The sequence below is a fragment of the Pieris rapae genome, chromosome 15 (genome assembly GCF_905147795.1).
Source record: "Pieris rapae chromosome 15, ilPieRapa1.1, whole genome shotgun sequence".
NCBI lineage: Eukaryota > Metazoa > Arthropoda > Insecta > Lepidoptera > Pieridae > Pieris > Pieris rapae.
Window position 1 is genome coordinate 844,024 of NC_059523.1, and position 19,253 is coordinate 863,276.

Below are 19,253 nucleotides of genomic sequence, written 5' to 3' on the forward strand. Positions count from 1 at the left end.
GTTGACCATCTGCCATGTGCCTACGTAACTTGCCCTGCATTTGAGTTGTAGGGCATGTTCGAGAAGTACTGGCAATTAACTATGACTCACTCTTCCACTTAATATGAGCAGGGGTAGAGATGGCATCTCTGAGGTCTGAGGGCGGTGCATCTGCGGTTCTGTGGGCATTGTCCACTCAGCTCTTAGATTAGCAGAACCTGTTGAAGCTTGAGTTCTAGGCTTTCCAAATTCACATTCATTCAATTACAGATCAAGATCTATCTGCCTATTCGAGAGAGACTTGTCAAGAGCTAATTTTCTCTTGGCAAGTCTAACATCAAACGTCAAACATTTGAGTACATCTCCTACTCTGACTCAAAACAAAAACACAGTCGCCCTGATTCCCTGTATTAGCACATTCCTAAGTAAATATTAGCGGTAATAGAAAGAAAAAGAATAAGGAACATCACTAATTACACGTATCTCACACACACATTTGGACTAAATCTGAGTGAGTGATCTATTATTAAGGAGGAATAATTATCAAGTGGTATACCACTGGATTTCTAGTGTTTACTTATATAGATTAATTAAACCGTGCGTTAAATATTAATTTTCCTACACAACTACACAAAACCCTAATTAATTAACGAACAAATTCGTGTAAGTATTCAGTAATTAAATCTAAAATATTAAACAATCGAGACCGGCCGTTAAATTATTTAGATAATAGCTAATTATCGTGTTGTAACACATTTATTATTGATGCGGTCCACTGTGCGTTTGTGTCTGTGCATGTGTCATGTGCTTGGCGACGTTTCGATTGTCCACGTAAGTTTTTTTTTTTAATTAGCGATATTTAGATAGAGAAAGAGAGTGAATATATATTTAAAATAAGAGATTTAGAACTATAGAAATAGATTTCCTTCGTCGTCCATTTTAAAGTTTGGAATACCGCTTAGTGATAGCTTTTCAATGTGGAAATGGCTTTCAATCAGAGTTTTATTATTGCTAGTTCAATATTCGTTCATATGCGATCAGTGAAAAATTTTATATGAAACTTAAGGGAAATTATTTTAGTAAAGTTCAGTGATGTGACCGGCCGTATTGGGAGATTAGAGGTTGGGAGAGGATCCGATTTCGATTGCTATTCAGTGTTGTGATGTATTCGTTGGATGGATGTAGCCAAGAATAGAGAAGCCTTGGGGGAGGCTTTTACCCGAAAGGGGTCCATACACTTAATTTAAATAAATAATAATTTTCTTTTTTTGTTATGGAATCAATAAAGCTTTATTATTATTATTATCAGTGATGTGAAAAGTTAGCGTAATACTAGCGACCTGTAGCCTGTCCCGGCTACGCATGGCTGGATGTTTTTTTTTAATTTTTGGAAATATTTCCTAAACAAATATATATAATATAATTTACATTATTAAGTCCATGTCATTTTGTTTTACACTAGTATTCGACTTCGAACGAAAGTCTTCCACTTGTCTCTCATCCTCGCCATAATTTTACAATCCTGCCACGCAATCCATAGCTAGAGAGCAATGCTTCAGACGAATGTTTTTCAAGCCGTTTCAAATAATAAGTAGTCAATGAAAAAAAAGAAGACAAAATTGGCTTAAAAGTTACGAATCACAAAATATAGGTACCCAAAATGTTTAGTTATATTTATCAGAAGAAGAAATTTGTTTTAATTTCGTCACGATTTCAAATATGAATGAAACTCTTAGCACGTTCTTTTTATATTCTGTTGCTCAAATTTTCGCGTGGTTTCTGAAAACGGGACCTCTGTAGACTCAAATCCCATTGGGCTATATGTGGATAGTTTCAGAATCCATAGCAAACAGTTAATTTTTTTAATTTTTAATTTAATTAATTAATTTAGTTGAATTTTGATAAAGACACAACACAATAATTCTTCAATAACATATAATTTGTTTGTCAAAATATGATTGTTAAATGTAAAACATACGGTCTTTTGTTTAAATAACATTTCTTATCAGTAACAAAATGCATCTAGTCTACTGAATATTACATTTTTTATATTATATTATAAACCACTTTGTGGAACCAGCTGCCGACTGAAGTATTTCCTTCTTAGGGTCCTTCAAGAAAAGGGCGTACCAATTCTTAAAAGGCCGGCAACGCACTCGCGAGCCCTCTGGCATTGAGAGTGTCCATGGGCGGCGGTATCACTTAACATCAGGTGAGCCTCCTGCCCGTTTGCCCCCTGTTCTAAAAAAAAATGAATATATTGCATTAATTGCTCTGAATCAAATTCCTCACATTTACACCAATCTATCTTTATACAGCACTTGCCGGTGATCAGCCATCTGTGTCACTCGTGTGTAGGGTAAAATTAAGAGTTAAGAAAAGCAGGAACAGAAAACTCACATTTGTAATATCTCAAAATCGATATATTATTGACATATCCATCTGTATGTCAAAACCAACAGATATCCACCGACTTCACTTATTGATTTATAATCTTTAATGGTTAATAAGACAGTAGTTTTAATTATAATTCAAAATTAGCCCTTGTGATGGTTTATTTTTCTGTTGTTAAAAATCTTAGTAGGAAATAGTGATTGCTTCGTTTTAAATTTTTCTTATGAAAATTTATTTTCCTTCTAAAAATCTACCCTACTCTTACCTACCAATATACCTGAAACAGACTTTGTGTACTTGGGTCAATCACGTTTCTCACGTGTCTTAGTCAATTTATTACGGTCAGATAAAAACAAATAAATATTTTTATCATTACATGTTACACGATAAGTTGACCCAAAACACACCATTTTGTAATAAACTATTTTTGTCTGTAGCGGCGTCTACAATTCAGATAAAAATTTAATTTTTAATATATTTTCCTCGTGTTTAAATCAATTGGAGTCTTTTTAAGTACTCTTTCCTGTCTTTCTTTCTAATAACATTTACATTGTGATGATAGGTGCTTTATTTTTTAAATTATATTAAAATTGTGAAATTTGAAAGATTCTTTAAAATATACAATTAAAACAAAAATACAGGTTTTAATCCAAGATTTTATGCTTTTTGGTAGTGGACTCTTTAGGCCGTTGAAGTTATTACAATAAAACGTGTGAAGGCTGAAAAAAAAACAAAATATATGTGTATATATATATAAATATCACAAAGTTGGCATTTTTTAATTACATATTTTGAAATATCTCTGTTTTTCAAGTATGTTGATGGATTTCGAGTATTTTTTGCTAATAATAATATTTTATTATTCTATATACTTATATACGATTCGGCATAAATAAACTAAATAAAACTCGGGTCATTCACATCTAAAGGATCACGAATTCTAACCCTAATTATCAGAATTATTTGGTGTCAATTGCCAGAATAAAACTTGCAACATCCAAATTTTTCAACATTTTTTTTCATAGAACAAACAGGTTACATGTTAAGTGATACCGCCGCCCATGGACACTCTCAATGCCAGAGGGCTCGCGATTACGTTGCCGGCCTTTTAAGATTTGGTACGCCCTTTTCTTGAAGGACCCTAAGTCGATCACTTATTTTGACTGCATGCGATAGGCATTTCTGAACCCGCCATATATTTCTTTTTTATTTCCAACACACAAATACACAGTATTTCCAATCTTAACCTATATAGTAATAATAATAATACAAAATTGAAAAAAAACTAATTAAGTATTGTTTTATTACAGGTACATGGGATCCACTTCGAGTTTTTGTGTAAAAACATTAATTTTGACATTAATTATTAAATCAGTGAGTTAACCCAATCGATATAGTTTTATCTGTGATCAGCGATGATGATTTCATTTAATCGTAAGTACTTTTATACAGCGTGTATATGTTATTATCCGATTTTTATTCATTAAAAATTTGACTGGAAAACAATTTCAAAAGCTTTAGAAAGCATTGAAACGAATTAATTATATTAAAGTAATGCTATTTAAAATATTACATTACATGACAGAAACAAAATAAATTTATTTATTATCGCAAGAAAACAATTTTTTTTCTGTTATTTAGTTTGCCCCCTGTTCTATAAAAAAAAAAAAAATTTTCGTTGCTGCGTTGCGTTCGTTAAGTGCGTTTAAAACTGATATAAATACTAAACAGATAATTCTTAACCAACTGAAAATATCGAGAAGACACGGGTTCTTAGTTGTTTTAGCCATATTGTCAGGAGAGAATTGTATAGTCTCGACTTGCTGGTCGGCAAAAATCGGAAAAATCGCCTACTTTTATTTAGACCAAATTAAGAAAAGTATTCTTGGTAACTGGTAATGCACCGAGACAAGCTGATGGTAGTGACGTAGACATTGAATGCCCCTAAATCCGTTAGGGGCGGGAAACTGGGGCTACAGTCTCAGGGCCTCCACAAAAGATACACTAGTAAACAAATTTTCTTTCATATTTTTTTTACGTTTAACTTTGTACAAAGATATTGTTCTTAAATTTTAACAAAAATCATTGATCTGTATCTATATTTTTATATTTATGTTAAATATTTAAAGAATCTTCTTGGTTTCACAGTAAATTATTGATTGTAAGACTCAACTGAAAAAAAATGGTTTATTCTTTCTTGTTAATTTCCTTTGTTTCCCCGATGCCTTTCCGGGATACGTCTTAATCCGGCCCTGGGTGTAGAGGCTAAAGGAAAGCATCGGTTAGGGCTTTTTTAATCTAGTATAGAAGATTACTTAAAAATAATTCGTTAGAACGCCCTGAAACATCCCATATACGTTTAAAAGAAACAGTTAAACTAATCTGTATATAAATTGGCAATAAATAATAATTTAATTATTAATGTAAGTTGCGTAGTTTGGCGAATACCTAATTACTGGTTCTCCGTAGAAACCAGTTAACTATAATTAAAAATCATCAGATCGTCTTTGGTTTTTTTAACTGGTTTTTTAAATATTCGTTTAGTTAAATACGCAGTTGCTGCAAGGATTTTTTAAATGGTTTATTTGCAAAGAAAGTGACATTCATTCACATTGAAACCGCACATCAGCCATATAAAAATAGGCATGAAACTGTCATATTAAAGAAAAACACTTTTCTTCAGATTATAGTAATGTATTATTGTATTTAAACTTATAATTATTTAGACATAATTTAAATTTAACCGACGTTTCGCAATAAAAAGTATCACCGCTGTAGAAAATGTTGTATTATCTGTATTTATTTCCCCTGAGTTGGTATCGACTAAAAGATGGAGGACATCTTACATGTTTTCTTTAAATGTGTAAAAGTTATGGTAATAAAAGACAATACTATAATGTCATATTAATTATCATGTTGTCATTATAATAAGAACAGTTATGTTATTTATGATTGTTGTCAAACGGTCTAAATACTCTTTAAAGGCACCGCACCTTCCCCATGAGTGGATTTTGACCCAAATTTTTGAGTAATTCGAATTGGATATTTATATTTTTAGAATTTCATAATTGTAAAGCACGTTTACATATAAATCAACAAATTCCCCGAAAAGTCATGATGCTTCTTGTTTTATTTCCCATCAATACCGGTTTAGCAGTTATAAATATATCTCATGTCTGTCGGATACATTTATAGGTGAATAATATAAGAAGGTATTGTCATTTATTTTGAGTAATTAAATACAATATCAGTACTATCTACAAGGCACCCAATTAAATCTCTAATTAGCGCCTGTGCATTCAAGCCAACGGCCCAAGAATCTCTCTCTAATTTCTCTCTTTACTTTTAAATTAATTAATCGTATATCGCTGTTATGATCCAGCTAGTGTAATCTCCAAAGACATCTAAGTCAATTTATCTTACCACCATATTTGATTTTATTCCCTTTGCAATAGGCTCCTAGCCAGAGGGATTCGTTTAACTGCTACATAAAATCTTTACACTTAGTCCTGCGGACCCTGAAGATTAGCTGTGTGGTGCATAGAGGCTGCAGCGTGCGACTCATATCCCTGAGGCCGTAGACTCAATCCCCTGCTGTGCACCAATGTACTTTATTTCTATGTATTATAATCCTCTCGAACGGTGAAAAAAAACATCGTGAGGAAACCGGCTTGCATTAGACCCAATACGTCAGGCATAGGAGGCTAATCACCTACTTGCCTATTAGATTAACAAATGATTATGAAGCAGAAATCTGAGTTAAAAAGTTGAAGCACCATTGTTTTTTTAATGCTATATGACATTATTCAAAGGACACTGCGCACAATTGTGCACCTGTTTCCGACGACAGACACAGATTATAAATTTAACCTTTCCAAAAAAGGTTTTAGCTCACCGGCTGTAATATTAAACACCATAAAGGACGCTAAAGAGGCCAAAAGTATATATATATAAAAAGTTATGGGATATCAAGTTCTGTAAGTTATTACACGATTAATCGCTATATTTTCCTTGGCACCATGTTAATGGCATCATGATTTCTGCGATTTACTATACATAAGTTAAAAAGTATCATTTTTAGCGTATTTTTGACTAAACAATAATACAACACCATTTACAAAGTAGTCTCTGGTCTCTAAGTCTCTGCTACAGGCTACTACCACTAAAGGACTGTGTTCACTTTGATTAGTAATTAGAAAACAAGTGTGGACAGCGAATGTCCTGCCGAAATACGTCTGGACAGCCAAAAGGATCCTTCGGTCAACCCGAGAGCAAAGTGATATTGCGTCGTATCAGCAGCCAATTCCTTAAAGAGTTGTTAGTTTGCGCCATGAATGGGTCTTCTATTAATCCATTTTTGAACCCACACTTCTCTTGGTGTTGCAAGTTCAGCTTGCAAAACTTCTTCGGTTTCAGATAGCACCGCGTTTTATACTTCTTTCAGTACTTCTTCTAATTGCAAGCGTGCTTCTCGATGTTTGCTAATCACGCATACAAAAAGTTTCATAGTTAGGAAGCTAGGTGAAATGTATGTTGCACTGAGTTTAACATTACATACTAATTTATGGCAGCAATTTCCATTCCTACCAACTTCAGGTATTATTTTGCTATCTCCAGCCATCTTTCTCTCTCCGCCATTTGTCCATCTGGTACAAGAAAAAAAAACTGTCAATAAAAAACGATTTTTAAATTTATTGTCAGTTCTCAAATCAAGAAGATTGTAAGAGAACTGGCAAAACGCCTTGCGCCATCTTGATACCTAATATTTGCGTATCAGATACTAGAAAGTAATCATTAAATACTCCACATATTAATAAAGCCTTCATTATTTTCGCCCTATGCTCTGTTTCAGACCCATCACAAAACACGGATGTATAATTCGCGTCATTAAATAAGATGATTTCCTTCCTTTTTCCTTAATAAATACTTCCGAGTACAACTTTCTTTGTGTCAAACTTTCTGCAAAATATGGCCGTTTCGGCTTAATAAGTAAGTTTTGTCTGTTTTTGTTTTTTTGTTTTGTTTTTTTTTTGTTTTATTTTAGTCATATGTGTATTTATACATTTTCTGAAATAAAAAATATAAATGAGTTAAAATAAATAAATAAATAAAAGTTTCATTTAATTCATAAAAATAGCATGAATGAATTTATCAATTTTATTTACGTATCATTATAAAAACTTTTTGAAGTGAAAACTTCTGACTACACTAATTTAAAGCTTATATACACTACTTTTCTTTAATTTTTGATTCGTATATTTGGAAGTGGTACCTAGAAAATATAGAATTCGAACTATAATTAAAAAATAAATTTAAAATTAATATAGAAAAGTAATTTAAACAAAAGTATAATACTTTTTATGAAATTATGAAAACATTTTTAATCACTATTTAGTTTTTATCAAAATAAATGTATGATACTAAACTTAAAAATTCGTCTCGTCCTGTAACCAAAACTTTTGAAGGCTTCACTTCTACGTGTGTCACGTGTTAGCTGACAAAAAAGGTCTTAAAAGGGTATTTGTGTGTCTAAACCATCCAGGGAGTCAGCCAAACACATACAAAAAAATTATCGGTTATTAAAAGAATCGGCCAGCCGTTTCAGAGGAGTTCAGTGGCATAAACGGCACGTAGAATAAACTCATACATACAAATATTTGTGTTATTAAAATACAATTTGAAATTACCTTCGTGACTTAAGAATTAAAGAGAGTCCGGTTCAAAAATTAATCTTATTTTAATTATTTTCCCCTATTGACGTGTTTTAAAAATAAACAATTAAATATACATTTAAAAGTGGTTTTTCTTAATTTGAAAGTTTATTATGATAAACATCTATGGATGACTTGGCGTTATTTGTAATAGAATTAATCTTATGTTCAATTAAAATTATATACTAGGCGACTGTCATGTCGTGTGTTGGAATCCCGCTTGTCCAAAAGTACCAACTCTTTTTCTTTGACCGCAATTTTTTACGCATAAACATAAAACATCACATGAATTTCGCGAGCCTCTTTATTGAAAAAAAAATCCAAATGTGGAGTAAAAAACTATAATTTGACTAAGGGTCAAAAGAGAGATTTTTTTAGAGGTCGTCAACGCACTTGTGAGCCCTATGTGAGCGAGCCTCCTGCTTCTCCGATTAATAAATTATAGTAACGACTTTAAAAATATTTTTATGTAAAATCGCTGCATAAATCTAAATCTTTCTCTGTTAATTACAGCGCAAACGCATAAAATACTATTTTGGACTATTTAGTTTGTGTTATGCCTGCCGATAGTGGACAAATCTTTGTTTTTAATTTATTTTATTATTCTTTGAACATGGTGTAATGGTTGCAGCTCCTTACAAACATTGTGTAAAAAAACTTGGCGATTAAAAAGAGTGGCGGAGAGTTTATTGCCAGTTCTTCTCTTCCGTTCTACGCCCTTGATTTGAGAACTGGCAGTAAATGTAAAATGAGAATCATTTAATGTATATTTTTTTTGACGTTCATTTTTGATTTGATTTGATTTAATTAATAAGTGAGTAAAGTTTATTTGCATTATATGGTGGGTTCGACATTCCAAAGCTCCATCTATAAACCTTTTTGTTTTCGCAATAAAAATGCTGACATACTTGAAAATATTTTATTTTATTTAATTATTAAAACAATCCTGTCCTAACAGGTGACCCTAAATCGACAAGAATGCATAACCAATAAAAAATCACACAACCAAAGTCCAAACATGAAATTAATTAGCAATACAAAATTATTAGATAGCTGTCTATCTTATGTAACGAGCTATAAGGCACTAACAAATAATATAACTTTTGTCGGTTCACTCAACGGAAAATATAAAATATCCGTTAACCCTTCTAATTCGTTAACCTAATTACTTACAGCGAATTTATGTGCCTCTTTCAGAAGGATAGCCTATCTGTGAAGGATTATCCTTCTGAAAGGGGCACAAATGAAGCAACGGCGCACGACCTCGCTTTCTGACGTCAACAAGGCACATTGAAGCTAAGGCACTGTACTGCCGAATTTAGATTTATATAATCAATAGTGGAGTTCCAAACTTTTTTTAGCATGTAGTATGAAATTGTTCGCGTTAAAAACAGAATTTTTTACGTCCAAAATGTATTTAGTCGCTTTCCGAGCGGCTTGATCCATTAGCGTTGGGCACAGATGTGGGATCTCTCTGAATCTTCTTCCGTATTTACCATGGACAATGTTCAGAGGAGTTGTTCGGACTAAACCTCTACCTATTCTATTCTGCCTTCACCGGACGTCAAGGCAGAATAGAAAATCCCATCCGTATCACCTTGACGTCCGTCGTTCGATAACTGAGCGTTTCTTAAGGCAATTTCCGCCCACCACCACTATGTGGAACCAGTCACCCAATGAAGTATGTCCCTCAAGAAAAGAGCGTACCAATTCTTAAAGGCCGGCAGTGCGCGTGCGAACCTTCTGGCAGTGCGAGTGTCCATGGGTGACGGTATAACTTAACAGGTTAAGTGCTCTTTTCTCGGATCCAAGATGCAGATGAGAGATTTCATCACCCAATGTTGCCGACCACTCGGATCGGAAAAAATTTTTTTTTATAAAAATAGTATAATAGAATTGTATTTTGTTTCATTAACATAGCTTTTACACATTTAAAGAAAATACTTTTTTACCGCATTGAAGCTATGTATAAACTTATAATTATTTAACATAATTTTAAATTTATCCGACGTTTCGCGTGCTTTACAGCGTGCGTGCGTGGTGACTGAAGACGAAAGGTAAATACATAGCTTCAATCCGGTAAAAAAGTGTTTTCTTTAAATATACATATTTTAAAAAATTATATTAACTTAATCATAATTCGCTATAAAAAGTTTTGGTTTCCGGTTATTACTTTGTATCCATTGTTAAAGCATGCAATGTGTTAACATCAGGTGAGTCATCTGCCTGTCTGGCTCAAAAAAAATAAAAAAAAACATAAAAATTTATTAATGATATGATGTGAATGAACTCGACGACTGTAACAAAAGTCATCCAAACTCCAAACCTAGAGGCATTATACTGCGCAAAGTATGAAATTGAGTTTAAATAATATTGCGACATCTTGTATATGATTACTTCCCCATTAAAAAATAAAATTTTAATATTATTAATAAAATATGTTGATTGAGTTTTATACGCAGATTCAAATGATGTAGGACATGTTTTTGTAAAGGCAATACACACGGGCAGCGACAGCGACTGATTGACTCAATTTACCGATTTTCTTGTTTATATTTTGTAAAATCTGTATCTAAGATAAATTATGAGTTTTGTACCACAATATTCTATATACAAACAGCACGCTGGCGGGAATTGCTTTATATGGGTCTGCATGGACTGCATTTGCCTCTTTTAATGGTTGAATACTCTACGGGTCGAGATATTCAAGTGAACAGGTGTTAATTAAAGATTTCAGTTGGCGCCAGGTGTTGAGTACCGTTGACTCAAGAGCTGGTTTTTCACTTGCTCTACGAAGAAGTATAGCAATACAGTGCAGAAATGGTGCCACAGGGTCCAAACATTTAAAATTTGTTTTAAATTTTAATTATTATAATTATTATTATAATGTAGGTTAAAAAAATTGTAAATACCGTATATGCTATGTAACGAAAACTATATTTATAAATCAAACTTTAAATCTATCCTACTTATATAATAGAACAATACTGTAACGAAGATAATAATAACTATATGGACTTGACTGGTTGAATAAATTAATATTAATATTTTCGTCAACCAAAGGCTTTTTAAAACTTAGATAACAATAAGTCGCCACATAATAATAATAATAATAATAATAGCCTTTATTTCCAAAAAACTTTACAATTTAGGGGTGATAAAACGTCATTCAGTTAAGTTTTGGTTTGTCCACCGTTGGACATAGGCCTCCTCCTACCGGTTCCACTCGCGTCTGTCGCGGGCCAGGCGCGGCACATTCATTTATCATATGTCTTATTTTTTCAGTTATAATACAGTTATTTCTCTTTATCCCTGGTATTGTTGGTAACTTTTCGACACTGGTTTTAATTCGATGTATAATATTATTATATTGTTCTTGGATATTCTTAGATTTTTCACTGTGTTGAACCGAAAAAATATTCTTAAGTGTTTCTTGTTCTAGTGGGTTCAGTCCTGATTGTCTGCCTTTAAATTGTTTTATACTTTTAATTTTTGCTGAAATTTTCACTGTTGCCCGAACCATACGGTGGTCTGTTGGGTGGGTGGTATTAATTATATTTCTATTTTCGACGGTATGATGATAGGGTCTTTTAATAATAAAAAAAAGTCTATTTCATTAGCGGTTCGAGTATCTGGTGATAACCATGTCCATTTATTTTTGGTGTTTTTCTTGAAATAAGAGTTCACAATAAACAGTTGTTTTTTCTAAACAAAAGTCAATAAGTGATTTGCCTCGCTCGCTTCTCTTACCGTGTCCCCATAAACCCATAACCAACTTTTCATCTGGAGTGGCTCGGCCTATTTGTGCATTAGAATCTCCAAGCACAATTGTGTATGGCAGAGAATTTACTAGTGCATTATTTAAGCTATCATAAAAAATATCTATGTTTTCTTGGCTTGACTTCGCTGTGGGGCATAGACTTGAATTATGTTAATCTAATAATTATTAAAGGACATTTAAAAGTTTTGCTACTCTGTCTGATAGAACCTCTAAATCTACAATATTAGATTTCAATTCCTTTATAACCATAAATCCTTCACCATTTCTTCCACTTTTCTTTCCGGTGTATAAAAAGATGTAGTCTTCGTATTCAATAATGTGTGTTCCCTCTTTTCTAATATCAGAGAGGCCAAGAATATACCACTTTTTGTTTTGCACACCATGTTCTAATTCCTCTTGACGGCCGTTGCCTACGAGCGACCTTACATACATTGTACAAATTCGTGTGCCTTGAATATGGCGAGAGTGTTTTTCAATTTTTTGGGTGGAGGGTGGTGGTCTACTGCCCCCACGGGGACCAGCCGTATTGGGGGAGATTGTTCTTATTATTGTTGTCTATTTGTTTTCTGGGTACCAACACATGGTTGCTATGATCTTTTATCAGAGTAAGTAGGTTTAGAAAGAGAGTTCGATCTGGCCCTCATCACGTCAAAAGCACTTGTTCGATTAGTTTTAGACGAAAGAAGTGCCTGTTGTTTTTTTGGTTGAGCCATATGTTCAGCTTGTGGAGAAGCTGATAATTCTCTCTTCCTTTTGTCTGTGTTAGAAACATTTTCTTTGACTATAAGTTGGTCGTATTTTAAATATGCAATCTTGCCATTCTTTAGTTCTTCTATTAATTTTAGTTTCAATAATTTTCTTTTTTCTAACACTTCTTTGGAAAAGTCTTCAGAAATAAACAATTGCTTGAACTTTCTCTTATTTTTTAAGATTTCCTGTTTCTTCCAACTATTAACGAAGGATATTAAAATCGGCCTTGGTTTTCCTTCCTGTTTTGTCGGTTTTCCGATACGGTATATTTTATTTACCTCTGTTTTTTCGAGTGTTATATTTAAATCCGCCAGACATTGCCTTTGGACATTCTGCAATAACTCGGTACTACTACATTCCTCCTCTTTCAAGTTAAAAATGACTAAATTGTTTTCCTTTTTTTCTCTTCTTAAATGTTCGACTTCGTTTTCTAAGGTTGCGACTTTTAATTTTAGGTTTTCATTTTCTGCTAAGATAGGTTTTAATTTCTCATCAATTCTATTTATTATTTTGTTAGTTAACGATTCTTCCAATTTTGTATTCTGTTCCTTCATTTCAATTCTCATTTTCTCAAACAACATTTGAAATTGGTCTTCCATTGTTGTTTAGTGGTAAAAAAAAAAAAAAAAATAATAATAAATAAATAAAATAAAAGTAAACTTCGCTTCGTAGTTTTGAAAGCGACAGGATTCGATCCGTAAGCCTCAATGTGCACGATGTTCCCAACGACTCATCGCAAGTGCCAATCGACTAGTTACTTAACTTGCAAATAAATCGTATATAACACATATGATATTGTGATTTATTTTAAAAAGTGCTTAGGATGTTAGATTAAAGTACTTGATTTGCACAAGACACTTTTAAAAGTCTCACTTCACTACACTTTGTCAGTTTTTTGCAGCAATTGTCATTTTTTAACCATAACTGAACGAGAAATATCCAACGCGGTATGGCGGATAGCAAATTGTTTGATCACGGCTAACTAACTACTGTTTAATGCACTGTATTTATTGTTCACATTTGCTGTGTAAATATGTTGCTTAAAATATCATAGTTCCCGTTTTTTAACCTTTTTTACGCACCGGTTCTATTTTAATTTTAAATAAATATACAGAGCTAATGTTAACTGTGCCGCGGTACCCTCATCACACAAATTTAAGTCGCCACATAGCGACTTAAATTTGTCACCGAGTTTACACAATAATAATTAATAAGATTCTTAGTTTGATTAAATCATAGGTTAATCATAAATATAATGTATAGACATTGAAGCCCTTTCAGTGATTACACATGTTTTAATTGCTATGTTATGCTATGCTATGTTTTGTTCAGTTTGTTTTGTCTAAGTAATTTTTTAATCGTAGTTTTACACTTCTTGCGCTCATGTTATCGATTTTAATTTTCTTATTTTTTCCCCAGTGTTTAATTAGTTTCTTTAATTAATTAATTGTACTGAGCAGTGCACCTAGTAGCATCGGCGTGCGACTCTCATGTGCTAAGCTTTGGTTTCTTTCTACTTCACATTTTACATTCGCTCGAACGGTGAAGGAAAACATCAGTATGTCAGGCACAGGAGGCTGATCACCTATTTGCTCATGAGATCGACAAATGATCAAGTATCCACTGTATTATTTTGATTTCATTTTTAATTGTTCTGTATTTCTATTTATATAATATACCCTAAACCCAAATGAAAAATTCACTTCCCAACACAGTTCTATCGCAAGTTAATTCATGCCGATCGTAACTATTGCGAGATAAATCGCCGCGCGTGAGTCATGTCATAATACAATTTCCGCCATAATAATGTTTTCCCTACGCGACCGCTCGCCTTGACTTTAACTAGAAAGGAATGACGGCGTTTGATGACGTTTGCATTTCTTTGATTTTGACGTCACCTAAGGTTGTATATTTATAATAAAGCTATTTAAACTATTGTCGTGTTCATTATATATCTTTGTTTATTTATTAAAGTACACCACATCATACATAATGTAGATATCTACAGTATATGTTACCAGATAAACCACTCCTTATATGGAAATTGTATTCGTTTTTACAACAAACTCCCAAGCGAAATTAGAGAACTGTCACTTAATAAATTCAAAGCCCTTGTTAAAAGCAAATGAATAATATTTAAATAAAAAAGTTACTAACTTTTGGAAGTAATTGCCTCCGAACGATGTGATGGTGCCAGATTTTTCATGAGACTAGCTGTCATCTTACATACAACTAACTTTGGGTTTTTATTAACGATTTGAGGAATATTTTTTTAATTGGGTATTTCTAATAATCACATATGCAGTATTTCTAATTTCTTTAACCAACTAAATAATAAAAACAATTAAAGATTAATAAAAAGATAATCATGTTAATTAAAACAAATAAACTCTTCTGAAAATCTTTTAAGCTCCCTGATGTTTTGTGGAGACGATTGCACTGACTTCTCTAGTCTCTTTAGAACATCCAAACCATGCTCAATTGGAGGACAGAACTTCGAGCTGGGAAATCTTCCACGTCGCTAGAACGGTGCGGGCGAAATTGTCGTCCATAAAAATTAATCCAATATATAACAGTAACTGTTTAGAAATGTTAAATTGTTATTGTTTTAATTATATATTACAAAATAAAGATAGAATCGTCAAATTAAAACTATGAAAGTCGTTAGCCAACTATAAAGATACGGGTTTCGAGGCCACACGCCAATACCGTCTTATTACATATAATTGTCTTAGAAAGCAAAATTTTCACCACCATATTATAATTCCGATATGGCGCTTTTCCCGTAGTATAATATCAATAAAATCAATCAGGGTCTCAAATTTCTGTATTTTTTCACGAATTTACGATAGGCAAGTAGGTGTTCAGCCTCCTGTGCCTGACACACGCCGTCGACTTTATGGGTCTAAGACAAGCTGGTTTCCTCACTATGTTTTTCTTCACCGTTCGAGCGAATGTTAAATGCGCACATAGAAAGATTGTCCATAGATACCCGGAGGGGGATGCAACTACGACCTAAGACCAACACTGCTCAGACCCGTCGAATACACTGAAAAAATATTCATAAATAAATAATAATCGGTTGTCTGTAAAGTCGGTTTACTGACGATAGTTGAACGTGACAACGTTATAAGAAAATACTGTCTGCAAATGGATGCATTTTTCAAGTAAAAAATTTTAATTTTATAAGTTTGATCGATATTTTTTATGGAAGAGCAGGAGAGAAGGAGGTAAATTGAATCACAATTGAATTGATCAAGTTAAATTTGTAATTGTTGTATATGTCTATGTCAAGTTTTTAACGAACGAACGATGCCGATTGTATCTCTTTGTCTTGTCGCTCGTTTCGCGCTCTCGCTTGCACTTTAAGCCTTAAATGGAACGCCTCAGAACTAGGTACATTTCCAGTAAGGCTGGTACATTGCGCTCTGCATCCAATGCCTTCTCTCCCCTAGCCAGGCCATTTGTCCACTAGCGGGCCGTCCAACGTTTATTCCAGGACTATTTTTTGAAATGGGCATTTACCCTGAGGTTACCGCGAAAACCAATCCAACAAATTCTTCAGCTTTATTACTCTAGTGACCCTCCATTTCTTGCTGGAAGAACTGGTAGGCGCGTGAACGTTTTCAAAACTACCCACCTACAGACCGAAAGGTGATTGGGTTCTTAAAGGCAAGGTGCTTTTATAGCGTGAGACTACCTAGATCATAGGTTTGAAATTAACGCGGGGAACATCACTTCAGATGTTATTAAATACAAGAAAAAGAAGCCTAACGTTTAAATCGTTGTATTTTTTGGATAGGAATTTTTACAAATATTGGTGTCTAACTAGCTCTGCGCTGTCATTTTTCTAAATGTGTTTTTCTAAATGTGGGATTTGATAACTAGTCTTGTTATTCAATAGATCAAATAAATAAAATATAAGATGACATTTGCATGCCTATTCATATGTGGCGGATTTTTGTAATTTATGTAACTAATTCTAGCAAATAAATGATTTGAATTTAAAATTTGAATTTGAAAAATGAGCAATAACAATTTAAGATGTAAATAAAAATGTATATTGATTTCCACCACACAAATACACAGTATTTACAGTACTCTTAACCCGTATAAAATAATAATATAATAATAAATAGAACATTGAAACAAAATAATGACGCCACTTATATATTTTCGCAAATTAGTTTATAAAAAACAAAGACGTGGTTTTGACCTTCACTTCTGCAATCTTTTGAGTTTTCAAAGCGATAGTCGTCAAGTACGCATCGGTAGGATAATGTCAATGTCAATGCCAAAACGAATGTATAAACTTTCCATAGATATCATGATCTATTTGTTAATCGATTGAGGCACGTACATGGCCAGCTTTCAGAGCATATATATATATATATATATATATATATATATATTTTTGGATATGAGTAATGCTGGTATTGAATGGCACACCTAGAAATAATAATTGCCGCGCCCACGAATCCTATGAGTATACTTTTTTATATGTTGTCACAAAATCAAGTTACTTGTACAGTGTTGTTGTACAAATTAACTTACCAGTTCTAGAAACAAGGGAAAAACTAAGAGAACTAACTAAAAGACTTTTTAGCTACTTTAACTATTTTATTATATATGGTGGTTCAGGATGCACAGTCAGATCATCACAGTTAACAGAATATAACTAATTTACTAAATAAATTTATTTATTTCCGACATACAAGTATTTAGACTATTCTTATTCTACATAATCCTACATAAGAAATAAGAAAAATACATAAAAATAAGACATAGAAGCAGATGCCTTACGATATGCCCAAAAACAGAAGTGGCATTGGGCGGGGCATATAGCAAGATACACATATGAAAGGCGGTCTTTAAAGACAACTGTATGGAAAGGCCCAAAGGGAAGAAGAAGAGGGTCCCCTAAAAAGTGGATAGAAGAAAAAGCAGCAGTAACGGGAAGCTAATGGAGAAAGAAAGCCATGGACAGAGTTAGGTGGAAAAAGGTGGAGGAGGCCTTTACCCGCGGCCTTCTGACCGACGGTACTGAATTTAGCTATGATTTAGGATATATAACTAAAATAATGCATGAACTATAATCTGTATATAATCTTTTTGTCATTATTGGAAATTAAAAGGGATTTATTATTATTCTTATACTACATAATACAAATAAAATGAAAAAAATGCTAATTAATTTACAAACTGGAACTGGTTATACTGCAGGTAAATACTCGTAGTCCATTGATATTTTTAAATGGTATTTGAACAACAATCATTTGCACGACAAAGAACTGGAGCGCCGCATCACAATCACTTGGAAGAAGAGATTTAAAGAAATCCTCAAATCCTCCAAATTTGAGGATTTCTTTAAATCTCTTCCTTAATAGAAAAAGTTGGTGGATTTGTGCTTGCTGCCTTACATATGGACTATACATACATAATGATACTGATATACAAAAAAACAAAAGCCAAAATTTGTTCGTACGTGCGAAATTTAATAAAAGAAACGTTAAATTTCAGTTTTCTTTACTTTTTCTTGTTCTGTTTTTTGCCTATTAATGTACTTACTTGTTTTCTGTTTCATATACATTGTTTATCTATGTTACCAGTTATGGGTTTCTGAATCGTCTTAATGTTTTGTTTTATAATATACATGTAAGCTGTAAGATTACGAATAAATAAGATATATCAAAGTAAGAATATATAATATATAGAATTTCGGAATTTAATTACGGGACAAAAAAGGGAACATATTCTCAGAAAAAAAATATAGTGATGCAACATACTCAAATAGATGCGCAGGGCAGTTATACAGATAACATAGGTCTAAAGCAGTAACGATATTGACTGGCCCAAAAGAACAAAGGCAGACCAATAGAGGAGCTGGATGAGGTTGAAACAATATAAATTAGAGTGTAAAAACTTGCAAAAGGCCTCCCAGACTTCGGTCAGGTTTCGGGAATTTTTTTGATTAAAAGATGTGGGTAAATAAAGACTTAATATTATTATTATTTGAACAACACAGTATACGATCTTATTTATAATAACTTTGACTATGAGACGCGAATTATAAATAAAAAAAGAGTGTGTGTACTTATGTACACACGTTAGAAGTTATACTTCTTTGGCGTATGGAATAAAATTAACTAAAATGCAGTAGTGATTAACGATAAATATTAAAATTAATCCAAAAGATTTTATTTAAAGAAATAAATTATTAGTAGATACCACCGTAGTATCATTTATTCACACTGTTTAATTGTACTGTTTCGAAACACGTGTTCTAAATATAAAAATACTAGTATATACAACTTGAACATAGTTATCGATTTCCATGCCACCTAGACCTAACTTTACGATGTAGATTTAGGTGTTGGTGTGCGCGTGCATCGTAAAAATTCACTCATTATTTTTCTGCATCGCGAAAAAAGATGTATAACTTCAAAAAATTCAAAGTAATTTTAATAGTTATAGTTCACGTTAATGTAAAAAATATGTAAACTTCAATTTTAACGCAATAATTACATGGAATATTACCACGGACTATTTAACGTATTTTTTCTTCAAGATATAATTATGAACGAATCAATAAATCAGTAACAATAAAAAGGCAATTATTCTGGTATGACAACGTGAAT

The 19,253-nt window shown here is 32.7% G+C and overlaps 1 protein-coding gene across 1 annotated transcript in view; it reads left to right on the forward strand.

Moving 5' to 3' along the window:
- The first annotated feature begins 720 nt into the window (after positions 1 to 720).
- LOC111000499 (scavenger receptor class B member 1) overlaps positions 721 to 19,253 on the forward strand; it is a 66,851-nt gene continuing 48,318 nt past the window's right edge. The window contains exons 1-2 of the mRNA XM_045631370.1: positions 721 to 810; positions 3,684 to 3,807. Coding sequence (XP_045487326.1) covers positions 3,789 to 3,807 — 19 coding nt within the window. The 5' untranslated portion in view covers positions 721 to 810; positions 3,684 to 3,788. The remainder of the gene's footprint in view (positions 811 to 3,683; positions 3,808 to 19,253) is intronic.